Source organism: Anopheles gambiae, chromosome 3, assembly GCF_943734735.2.
Source record: "Anopheles gambiae chromosome 3, idAnoGambNW_F1_1, whole genome shotgun sequence".
NCBI lineage: Eukaryota > Metazoa > Arthropoda > Insecta > Diptera > Culicidae > Anopheles > Anopheles gambiae.
Window position 1 is genome coordinate 73,035,391 of NC_064602.1, and position 13,051 is coordinate 73,048,441.

The window sequence follows — 13,051 nt, forward strand, 5'->3', positions numbered from 1 at the left end:
CCGGGGTTGGCTGAACACGAATGAGTTTACGTTTAAGGTTCTTTTGAAGTGTCGTTCTTTTCGGCCCCAAAATCCCCCAAACGCTTCGGGGAGAACATTGCGTAAAGGTTCGTTGCGCTTCCGGAGCACCGGAACACCCCTGTCGCACCGGTTGAAAGAGACCGGATAGTTCTTTAATTACTTACACCAGATGCCACTCCAACGTTCGACTCTGTCTCTCTCAAACACTCTGCGGAGCAGCGCAAGATCATTTCTCCCCGGGTTTGAGCAGTCGGTACTAAATTCTGTCATCATCTGTAACTTTGCCCCGCTGCGATGGGGTGGTAGGCAGTTGTTTAAATATAGACATGTTCACGCAAACGAATGCGTCGCGTTGCAGAGTCGATTCCGACCGATGTAGACGATTTGTTTCCCTCCATTCCTTTCACACCTTTGGGGTGAACAATATGTGTATGTGTGCTCTGGAAATGCAATGTTTCTTTCCACTGTTTGCTTGAGCGATTGTATCCGCACCCATATGGAGAGTTTTGTTTTGGTTTCCTCCTCCCAGGGCACTAAACCTCGGAAACCTCAATTGAGGTCATAAAATTCAAAAATCGATGAACCATGGATTTGGATACCATTCTGCGGCTCACGCTCTGGAGCGGAATGCTCGTAAGAATATGTTTTTAATGAACGTTGCTCGTACTGAGACTGAGGCAGAGAGCCGAAACTGGACGACTTTACAGCGAAGCCAATAACGACACGATCGGTTTAATAGCTTCGAGTGCGCGTTGGAATGTAAACGGCGGGAGCAAAAGCAATGCAGCTGTTTCATGATGTCAGCTACAAGCTACATGCTTGGGAGCCTCGAGTGTGACATTAATAAGCTGAATTTTGAAGCAATTTGGTGAAGCAAAACCACATACTTGTTTGTGTCGCTTTCTGGAATCAAGAGATTGTACAGAACGCGCGTGAGACGTGGACTTGGGGTTTGATTATAGCCTTTCACGCCGATCAGAAAGCCAACGGCTTACATCGTGCATCGTTATCCCATATGGATGGGTTACATTCTGGAGGTTCTGGAGCGGTTCTCAAAATGCAAAAGGGGCATTCCTTCGGATCAACCGGAGGTCGTGTGAGCTGTTGCGTTACAGCTGGCCACCACTTGCTCGATGCTGTTTGCCTTCCAAAACCTCCAAAGCTCGGGATCATAGTTATTAATTTGAATAATGATACACTGCCTCGAAACTGACCCCCTCTTTACAGCCTGGTACGCCCTCGGTTCGTGTCAATTTCCAAAGGACCTCTTCCACCGTGGAATACAAACACGCTCACACACATTCACTGACAAAACAAAAAACCAGCCCTTAAAGATTAAACCGATACAATCAAAACGCTACCGGATGGTGCGAACGAATGAACACGGGTCGAGAAAAGAAAAAAAAACACATTTTCAAACACACCCCAACGCTCCGATTCCGTTAGGTTCTGCACTGAACCATGAAATGAAGGCAGTGAGACAGTCGGGGAGAGGGGGCAAGGAAAAATAGTCCGGACACTACTACTTCATCCGTGTAATTTTCAAACGACCCACAGCGTAGGTCCAATGATGGAAGTAACCTTCCCCCAGGGGGGAGCCCGTGGAGGAGGAAGAAATTGCCGATGAAATTTGTCTTTTGCATTATAATTAGTTCGTTCCAGGGTTAGCCTGGACAAGGTTTTGCGGAAACTTTACTGGATTTTTTTGTTTTTGTTTTTGAAGTTCAAATGTCGAAAATCCTCGCTTCGATCAGGGTTCAGTGCACGTTTCTGCGCTGATGAAGTGCTTTAAGCGACGCCTTGTGCCTTTTAAATTACGCCCGAAACAAGTAAGTGCTTGAATGATCAGAATATTTTAGAAGAGAAAGATTGTAGTATTGGAAGTATTTGTGTGCGCGCCATCTGGTCACACCAGCACACGAATCCGTCGTTGAATTCGTAGATTCGATTCGCTGTACGCTCCCAACATTCGAGCAGTTTGTTGAAGGGTGTCTCAAAGCTACTCCAAAGCAAACATTCGACTCGCGAGTGTTGGAACCGATCAATCCAGTTGATCCGGCTGTCGTTGTTTCGGAGGGCTACGAGCAAAGCAAGAGCAACAAAAAAAAGCTATTAAGTAACACAATCCCGACGAATTCGAAGCGACCATATCGAATTATAGGTTTCCTCCCAAATTGGCACCCTTGCGACCCTTTTTGGAGGATTGCTCGCTATTTCGCTTATTGTTTTCTCCCTCTATCCAAACAAACAAACCCACAATAAGATGGTTTGCGCGTCGTGAAATGCTCACAACAACAAAAAACGTACCGACGAGTGTGAAATTAATTGAAAATTAATCGTAAATAGTTCGCGTTACGCTAGCGGTGCGAGTTCCCCAAACTCAAAGAAACCCGTAAATAAATAGAAAACAAACATCAAAGTGATTCAAAGGAATCAATTTAGATGAGTATGTGTGTGTGTGTGCAAGCGGCACCCATCAGATCAGATCTGGATGAGGTGTTCTTCTCCACCGAGAAAAAAAACGCCATTCGTTAGTCCCGCTTTTTGGGGCGATCCTCTGAAGATGAATCGATCGTTTATCATAGATCCACCTAGAATACGGCCGCCGCGGAAAACAGAGCCAAAAAAGACGGCCCAACACACGTTGACCCTGCACGCGGCACAAGAAGGTCTCGGTCAGGTTTATGGTCCCGGCACTGCCGCAGCACCGCTTCAGGGGGAGGATCGCTAATTTTCGAATGGGCCCATAATAAAGCATCCCATAAATCATGGGCTAATGAATTCTTCCTCCGAAAATGGGCAGGAAAACAACTGAAGAAAATTTCGAAAAAACTCGCTTGCGTCTCTTCTTCTCGCCCTTATTACGACTTGTTTATGCGTACAAACACACTCACACACTCACATAGGGCGTATGGCGTCGATCGACAATTAATTATTTCGCTCCTCCAAGCACGAACAGTGCCCAGCACACAGAGTTCGTGCGCACACTTGACTTTTTGGGGTCGTAATAAGAAAATATAATACCGCGCCTAACCAAAACAACATCCCGCGCCAGATGTGCGCGGTCCGTTTCGGCTGTTCGGCCCGACGAAACCCTTCAAACGCGCATCCTGGGGTCATGCCTTCTTCGCAGGCACGATGCACCCGCCGCTTACCAGTACTGCGCGGGTCCCGCCGTGACCCTTTGTGTGCGCTCGTTTGACAGTTGAAACCGTTTGTTTACATCTGCACCCGCCCGCCTGACAGTCATCGTCGTCGTGGTCGTCGTCGTATGGTGCTCAGCTGCCATACGGTTGGTGGAATGCCATTTGCGCCAGGCTTTAACGGTAACGGTCCACTCCATGAAGGGTCCCTACACTGAGAAGGACCCAGAAGAAGGGAAATACATCTTTAGCTGTGTTCGTGCTTCCTGGTTTCCAGCCGGTTCGAAAGAGTTCAGCCGGCGTGTGTGTTCTGTATATGGAAATAGCTCCATTAATCATTTCCCCCCCAAATAATCACCCATTAGTTATGGCGAACCATGGGACACCCCAATACTCCTTCGGGATCTTCGGCAAGGGAAAGATCGAGAATTGGGTCGCACACACACACATACACAGGGCTCCAATGGGAAGAAAGCAAATGTTGAAACAAAACTCGGCGCTTGCTCGGACATGCTAAAAACGCTCGGTCGATCGTGACCACTGGCCGGACTGGCTAGTCACGCAACGGGTGACCCATTAACTATGACATCTTCGCTTAACCTGCGCTGCGACATCGTTTAGATGGGGTCCCCGGAAACATAACGTGGAAACTATGCTAACGTCGCGGCCTCAATCACCAACCCCAAAACAAAACAACAGCAAAACTCGCTTTTCCCCAATCGTCCAGACTCGATCATCATAATTTGCTTCATTCGTTGGAAGATCTGCACACACTAACACATCAACATTTCCGGCGACTAATTTGTGGCTATCTTCAGCTCCAAGAGAGCTTCTTTGCTGATGACCTCCCCGGGCCATTTGATGATCTTCTGAGATTTTCAATTGATCCACGCCTACCTCTCACGCTCCACGGACCATTGTCTGGAGGGAAAGAAATTAGCAATGTCCAACATGTTCCCAAAAAAATCCGTCGATTGAGAGCATCATCGTTTCACTGCGATGATGAGAAATGAAGATGAGCTGTATTATAGCAATACAGCACAATTTACGTACCGATTTCTTGCTACAACTACTACTGCTGCTGCTGAATTTCCTCCAAAACTTTGCTTGATGTGTCGCAAGTCATTTAAGAGACTGGTGGGTGGTAGCACTTTCTCCAAAGAATTAACCCTCCACCTCCCGATCACCCATTAAGTGACACCGTAATGAACGCAATTGAGGAAAAGCTCATCAGCGCTGGCGGGTCTAAAGCTACGGGGCACTGATAGCGCTGGACAGCTTTTGGGGAAAGTTTTGCAAATAGAAGAAATTGGAACCTCGGCGAAAGAAAGCGACGCCGGTGCAAAACTGTCAAAATCTCACCTCACATTATACGGGGTGGGTTGGGCGATAACAAGAGAGATGGTCCTCACCGCCATCAGCTTTCGGGCATTCACTCTCTCCCTCGCTCTCTGTTTGTGACACTGACAGCACCCATTTGTTCGGGCATTGGAGGCGACAGAGGAGGAGGAAGTAAAAATTTTCAGCTTCGAGCCAACATTAATTAAACTGTCAATACCGATTGCCCCGATACGGAGGGCGCAAAGTGTTCGCGGAAAATCCCGGCTCCCGGGTGTGCGCTTGGCACGAACGGATATGTCCAGGCAGACATCGTCCACGCCATCGCTGCCATCGACGGGAAATCTTTTTGCACGAAAAGCTTCTATGGTTTTTCCCACTTCTTTTGCTGCTATCGTACCAGGTTTTTCGCTCTATCCATCCTTACTGTCAAACTTCTTTTCATTAGAAAGTTCAACCGAAAAATGGGTAGAACGTCCGAGAACGAGAAAAGGAGGTCCCGCCAAACCCACACGATGTCCTCTGTCCGAACGATTGGCTTCCTTTTTTTGCTGCTGGATCCTCCTGAACAGAATGTAGATGACTTTTTTCTTCCTTTTCCTGTATGTGTGTGTGCCCGCCCTATGTTACTAGCAGGGAGACGAACAGATAAAAAAATGCGCCCAATCACCGCCATCCTTCTCTCATGGCACACCAGACACCAGAGGATGGTGAAAACTTTTACCCGCCCGGCTCTGTTTCGGTCATCTTTTGGTTATTTGACCGCATCCCGTTGGCAATAGAATGCTGGAGTGGCAGCGCAAAAGTTGCGGCAACCCCCAAAAACCCACACCAGAACGGCACTGGCCAGGCGCTTGGGATGGCACTGATAAACGACGAAAGTTTTGTCGGCACGAACGGACAGTGAACGATTTCCCGGATCCGTTTTCACAGCTTTTTTGCAAGAGAAGATCCGCGGTTCTGGGTTGTGCTTGTGGCCTCGTTGCTTTAGTAACAAAACGATATCAAAGTGAGAAGTGCCATCACCAGATCGTAAGACCTCCTGTTCCAAAGGGGAATACCTGTAGAAAGCGTAGTATGACGCAACGAAGATAGACCGCGTTGCGAAATACTTTATCCTTTCGTGCTGCTCCGACGCGAAACTTAGCAATATCTTTATCCAAGGTTTCTGCCCAAAACCTATCTCAAAAGAAACCGCACCGAGCTCGGCGCCATGAATATCCGGCGCGCTAGGTAACTCTCCGGGAAAAATCATTTAGTTCACCCCAGGACCGCAGAGTGTGTATGTGTGTTTCTTTTTTCGGCGCTGGAGCTATTTTGATGGAAAAGTGAAAACCCTGCGCGAACTTTGCGGTGGCCTGTTGCTCTCCGGCACCGTCATCTTTGGCCTCGTGGCGACGGTGGCGTTTGTCGTCGACGACAGCCGCCGAGATGAAAGCGGCAGCGGAACTTAAATCGGATAAAAAATGTTTCCACCCAGTGCTAGTTCGCTCGCAGTTTGACATGTAACGCAGCAGCAGCAGTAGCAACAGCAGCCCCCGGGATGTCTGCCAGGCACAACATCGTAGTTGGTGGATATTCGGGAGCTGGGGGATTATTTTCGCCCAGCCCGGCAGAACCCGGAGCGCACGCTTGCCCCCGAAACGTTCACGCAGTGTGTGTGTGTTTTGAGGGATGGGAGTCCTCCTTTAGTGCCGCGCGGAACCTTATTTATGGCACCGATGTCAAAGTTTAATGGTCTCGCACGGGCCAACGCACGCACGGCGCACACCAGTGTACCAGCGGCATCAAAATATTTTCCCAACTTGCGGCGTGTTCCAAATTGGGAGTCGTAGCTCCCTGGCTTGTCGTGTCGGGTTGTTCTTCTTCTCTTTTTGGGGTTGCAACTCCAACAGTTCCACTTCACAGAGTTGAGTTGTTTGAACACGGCTCGGTGTGCGAGCGCGACCGGTTTGAAACAGCACCAAACGGTGTCGAACTGTTCCTAAGCTGCCCCCATGTGCCCCCTGAAGGTAGGATTTTACTTTTTTTTTTGTACGAAAGATCAGTTTTTGAAGCGTTCTCTCATTTCTCTCGATGGATGTTTTTCTTTCTGATGAGTGGATTTACATGCTGCCATCGCTCGGTGGTGGTGGCAGCGATGGCGATGAATCTCCAAGTGGTGGCCGTGGATTAGTGGAGGATGTGCTGTTCAAACACTTTCCCAGCGTTTTTAATGTTCAAAAGGTTTTTCGCCCTCTCGCCACCTCGGCTTTTGGACGGGGAAGTACAAAAATAACCGTGCCAGGGGAGGGCAAGCCATGAAGTATGGACCACGAGCCACTGCAGAACTATTGATGTCTTCGTTCGTTTCTACACACTTTTTGATCAACTCCAGCCTAAGCAGGCCGTTAATTTCGCACACTTAATCAAACGAGTAGCAGCAGCCCCCCAAAACCCGTCTCGGCATGGCTCGGGGTTTCTCCAATCGCCGAGCCAATCGACACTTTGTGCGGGGTCGACGAGCTAGAAACCATTTCCCAGCCGCATCCCATTTGTTTTTGACATTTCTATCAATGGGTTTCGGATTTCTGGGGGAAAGATTTATCGCCTCCGGTACGGATCGATCTGTCGTCGGAAACTTCCGCGTGGACTGGGGTAATAGCAGGAAGGCAAGAGGACCATCTCCCAGTGCGATACCACACTTGACCCGTACGAACCCAGGCGCTCTTCCATATACGTTGCGAGCGATACACAGGCCCGAAGTACCTGCGCACTTTCTTCGCCACAAACGTTGTGGAAGGAAGAGGGAAGCATATGTACATGAGAACCTAACAAGCCCTTTGACAGCCTCCCAAGGATCCTTCCCCAACCGTGTGGCAAACAAACAACCATTGAAAGCTAAATAAAGCACAACCAAACAAAGGTATGCCTAATTTAAGAAAAACCAAACGAAAGGTCCCTTTCCACGCAGGGCAATTGCTGCGGGCGGAGGGGTAGGCGATGTTGGCCGATGAAGTAAGGCATATTTCATAAATTGTATTATATTGTAATTTTCCCTCCACCCGTGCTCCACCCGTCACAAACCGTCCAAGTGGATGTATGGATCGATAAATCAAACGCACCCGATGGTGGAAGCGAAAGCGAAGATGAAAAATGCGCTGCCATGTAGCGACCAAAAAGGCGCAAAAGCCGCTTTTGCTGAGGTCCCCGGAGGCAACAAAGTCACCGGTAAGCTTCACCGGTGAAAACGGCAAATACAAACACGGGGACGGGGTACCGTTGGCATTGGCCAATTGTTCCATCTCTCGGTGCGTCACATCTGATTTGAAATTGGGTTCCCAAAAAAGGAACCACCGCTCACGGGGGGATTCGTATTGTGAATGTTATTGAATCGAGCATAGGGGATGAGATGTCATTCAATTCTAATAAATCATAATCCTTTCGAATTGCCAATCCGGCCGCTGAGTAAGTGAGCGAATTTTGTGCCGCTGACAACGAACGTCCCGAAAACCACGGGTTCTCGTCTTCGCCGACTTTGTAAGGAATCTCTTCGACAGCGCGCAAGCACTGGGAGGATTTTCGGAACAGCGGCTTCCAGCATCGGCCTTCTAATTGCCTATTATTTGCCTTTCGCTTTGCAAAAGCGTTATCTCCCTCCCCGAACTGCCAATTGCGTTTGTGTCTTCGAGTTGATTTCCCTATACACAAATGTCAATGAATGTGTCTTCTCTCCCACACTGGGTAATAACAACGACCTCAGGGGGGGCCATGTTGTTCGGACTGCTCCAGCGTCCAAAGCTCTGGTGCTGTTTTTATTATTGCGTAGATTCGATCCAATTAACCGCAAACAGAACTCCGGCCCGTATGTAGCCCGGTCCGTCCATTATCAATGGTGGTCCATTGAGAGCGTACCTTCACCCAAGGAATGTTAACTTCACAACTTAACCTCACTTTGGGACCGAAAGTTTGCTGCTCCAATAGCCAATGTCTCCAAAACGCAGGCTATTGCTGGCTAAAAAGGAAGTCATCAGAAAGCCCTTCCGGAGAGTAAGAGAGCAGGGGAGCCCGAGATGAAAATAAACAATGGCAGAAGAATGCACCTCTTCCTGGGGGTTGTTTGTTCCGGAGGCAAAGGAAAGCATGTGGCGCCACAGCGCCACCCTCCGCCACAAAACCGACCCAACCCCGTCGACTCAATTATCGCAAGACAATAGACAATATTGCCTGTGCCATCGACTTGCGGAGGCTTGTCGCATTATCGCATTTCTCCTTTTTTGTGTGGAGACGATGTCGTCGTGCCCGGCTTGTCGCTGGATGGACGAAGGGTACAGTGTCTACCTTTTGCGGTACAGTAAGCGCAATGAGACGCTGTGGGTGCATTGTGTAGTTGGGTTAATTTTGCGTCTGCCACAACACCGAGGGGAAGGGCAGCTCGTTCAAGCATCGTTTACTCGGCAGAATGTGACAGTTTTGCTGTGTGCGGATGTGAACATGGCTGTTGCCGTTCCCGCACCGACGTTCATTCACAATCGCATCATGAAAAGTAGTCTGTAGTGTGTTTTAATTCTTCCATTTGCCGGGATGATGTATGCCTAATAATAAAACCACAATTCTTTGCTTTCCCTCTCTCCCTCTCGTTCCAGGTTCGTATTCTAAAACGGGGATAGTGCGTAGAGTTTGTAAGAACAGTTGGACCATCCATCGTGCGCCGTCGATGTCTGCAATTCAATGCCGTGAGCGTGAGACAGGAAAGCTTGATGCGTTCTTGTTGGTTTGTCTTGCGGTAGAAAAATACTAACACTAAAACCCAGTCCGGGACGATAAACCACTGCAAAGTAGCGCTCAAGATTAACAAACAATAGACAATTGGTCATCTTAAGAGTTACCTTTTTACCATAGAGCAAAAATCGCCCCCCATTTCCCTGATAGGCCGAGGTTTCATAGCGTTTAACGATACCCTTGCAACCCACCACCACTCGCACCCTCACACACAAACACACACCATCATCTTTCACCTTTCTTTCCGTGTGCCCGCGATACCATTCGCAAAACTCCTTCACCAATGTTCCCAACATGGGTGAGTGTACCGTTCATTGAACAACGCTGGTTTCGTTCGTCTTGTCTTGTCCATTTCTGTTCGCTTCACCATTTTATCTCTCTCTTTCTCTCTCTCTATGTGTGTGTATTTAGTTTGTTTTTCATTTCTTTTTCTCCCCAACTTCCTTGAAACCCTTATCTCCTCTTTCCTAGCAGCATCACAGGTCCTAACCAGCATCTTAGGCAATTGCAATTTTTGTCTTCTCAAACTACAAACACGCACACACACAAACATACAACTCTGTTGTTGCAAGTTGTACACGTTATTTGGCTCGCTAATTCCACCTCTTTTTTCTTACCTCTGTTTAAGCATCTCTTGTTTTTTGTTTTTGTTTTTATTTTATCTGTTCATGTGTGTTTCTTTCTTCTTTCTTTTCCTACTCTTGTTCGTCTCTGTGGCGTCTTGTGGTGTCCCGTTGTTTCTTTGCTTCCTGTGTCCTATTGTCCTGTTGCTGATGCGTGTTTTTGATATTTCCTTACATTTCTGTATGTCTTTCCAACCAATTTGGTTGCACTTTTAAGGTAAATATTTCTATTGCTGTTTAAGATCTTGTTGGAATTTCATACCTATGCAGTCAGTTATACTATGGTGAAATGTTCTTGTTTTCTGTTCCAAGCTCTGCTCAACTTGTCAGCCAGCTTTATCTTCATCTTCGTTTCAACACACAAGAAACATAATGTTTTGATGTATCCAGGATTACTGCAAACCGAGGCCAATAAATTGGCCCGAAAATGAAACGAAAATAGCACCCAGCAAATGAAGTCGACTAATCTGTTCAAATATTGTGACAAGCATTAATCTTTTCCTAGGCTACTTTCTGCACTCTCCCCCCCATCAGCCATCAGTGCTGCGTAGAGCCTTCCCCTAAGAAGCGTTTTTGTTCCGCACCTCGGAACAGGTTGATCAACAAACTTGTAAACAGGATTCGATTCTATCGATACCACCGTTCGAGCCGCTGCTGTTTTAAGATGACCTTTTGCGTCGGCTGCGTGTCCGTAAAACCAATTTCTTTTACGACCGAGCAGGGGAGAGCGTCCAGCGCGCTTGGGTGAAATTCAATTTTCCATCGCCCAAAACCTGCCCGCTGCTGCTCCCCGGTTTTAGGAAGAACAGGTAGTCAGCATTTGGCGTGCTTCTTGTTTTTTGTAATCTTGTCGCCAGTCCCGAGCCACGCCAAAAGTCAATAAATAATGCAATCCCTCTTTTGCCAGGCGGAGGGTTCTTTTGGTGGTTCGTTGCCAGAATGATGATTCGGAAAATCGGGGAAGGTTCAGGGTGAGGACTTAAAGAGTACGTACGTACGAGTGTTGCACTGCGAAACGTCTGAAACTCACGCGTGGAAGGACTTTTTTGATCCGATTGCTGTCCGAAAAACTGCTGTTTGTTGTACTTTCCTTTGCTGTAAATAAATAAACAATTGTGTGTGTGTGTGTGTTTACGTCTCTTTGCAGCTAAAAAAACACACAACGTTTCATTTCATTGAAGGGAAAACAACTTTCGGTATTTTCCAAAACAACTCAAATCCATTTTGTCTTCAGTGTGTGTGTGTGTGTGTGTGTACGTGACAGCTGAAGAGCATCGTACCGTCAATTGCATCAAGATTTCCAAGCAAGAGATTCCACATTTTTCATCATCTTAGTTGAAGTGATCAATAGCTTAAAAGGGAGTTGACTCACTCCAAAAAAACTGAATTACGTCCCCAGAGGGATAAACGAATCATGGAGCACTGGAGCGTACCTTTTGGGAAGGAATGTATCTGTCTGGAATTCCGATGCACCTTTAATGTACAAGCGCTCCTGGGTTACATCAGCGTCCAACGGTCCAATCCAATGTCTTGTCCATATTTGTAGCTGCTCGGGTTGCTGGTTTTCTGTTTCAGTTACCTTCCTTTCCCTCTTAATTGCTTCTCTTCATAATCACCTCTCTCTCTACTACATTCATTATCTGTCGGCGAGGATCGTGTCCTGCGTTAAGAGTTCTCCGAGCTCTGGCTGGCTTGTAAATAATTATTCAAATAGCGCCATTCAAAGTCACTTTACACTGCGCAAAAACTGTGTACAAATCCTCGGCTCTCACCCTCGTCCCTTCGCTTAATCAGCCGTGCAAGATCACACAATTTGGTGTGGTAAGCGAGGAGATCGTGGCCGCGGAAGGTTTTGTCACGCTCCCGGAGGCCACTCCGGAGCTTGTGCACAAATGTGTGGAGTCGATTTATTGTAGGCAGTTTGTAGCGTTGCTGAAGATATCGCTCCCGGCCCCGCAGCTCATGGAACAACGGTTGCTTACAAGCCACGATGCCTTTTGCTTTTCCATGGCTGCTGCTGCTGCTGCTACTGCTGCTTATGCATGCAAAAGCGAAACGAAGTGCTTGGGCGATAGTCGAACCATATCACATAATGACTTCAATTGCCAAGCTTGTGAGCTACTGGAGCCGTAACGTTCTTAGCTTGTTTGGAGTTTGGAGTAGGGGGCCAGGTAGAGTCAGGGTATGGCTTCCTATTTGTAAAATTCTATAGGCATTTGTTCCTGTTTTTTGTGTTGCCCTTCTTCTAGTCCTCACAAGCTTCACCAGGTATGTGGAGCTGCAGACCGGTGACTGGGAGGCCGCAAGCAGCATTATTATTGCTCGGTCGATTCTTGTTATTTGCAATCCCACCGGGATTACTGCACCAGGCGACGCGACAGCAACAAACGGAAGCATCCACGGGATCCGTTCTAGACGGCCAGCGGCAACGAAAGGGAGAGAGAAGTGACAAGCAGAAGAAGAAGACGAAAAAACACAGACACTCAACCAACGAACTTTGTCTACTTAGTTCTTATGGTCCTTCTCCACCATCACCCCGAAGCACGACAAGTACGCATGGAGAGAAAGAGAGTGCGCGATTTCCTTTCCGTTTACCTTTTCCACGCACACACAGCACACCGGAGCACGGTTTGGACCTTCCAGCACAGGAATAAATTGACTTTCCTGGTGCTGTTCCGCGCACTCTAGGCAGCAAACTTTTGGCAAAACGCACGAACACAGTTGCGCGGTGTCTTCGGGGGCTTCGAAAAGCATCATCCAGCCTCAATTACAAACTGAATTCATTAAAAAGTCCCGAGCACCGCAAAACCTCCTGGCTGGAAGGAAATCATGCGCAGAGGTTCTTGAGGAAGCATCTCCACAAACATACAGAACAAGAATCGAACGCAACTTGTCGGCGTCGACAACTTTGAGACCGTTTTTTTATTGTTGTTCTTTTCCTGTAGAATTTGTTCCGTGTTGGTTCATCTTGGTTGGTCAATAATATTTCTGTACAAATTTTGTATGTGCGTTGTTGATGTTGTTCGTGGTGATGGAAATCCTTTGGCCAATATTCAACACACGCCCTGACTGCAAACTACGCATAGTTCACGTCATTTGCCTCCAGCTCCCCGGTCCCTGGTTTTTCGAGCAAAGGCTTTGTTTGGGAGCCGCCGCCGCCAGTCG

General features: G+C 47.7%; 1 protein-coding gene across 9 annotated transcripts in view; it reads left to right on the forward strand.

The window, feature by feature from the left end:
* The window catches only part of LOC1269465 (teneurin-m), a 515,515-nt gene that overhangs the window by 385,222 nt on the left and 117,242 nt on the right, over positions 1-13,051 (forward strand). Inside the window, exon 1 of one of the 9 annotated variants that reach the window (XM_061655803.1) lies at positions 9,401-9,561. The exons of the other annotated variants lie outside the window; for them this stretch is intronic. Coding sequence (XP_061511787.1) covers positions 9,558-9,561 — 4 coding nt within the window. The 5' untranslated portion in view covers positions 9,401-9,557. Of the gene's footprint in view, positions 1-9,400; positions 9,562-13,051 lie in introns of those variants that run through there. 9 annotated transcript variants of the gene reach the window in all.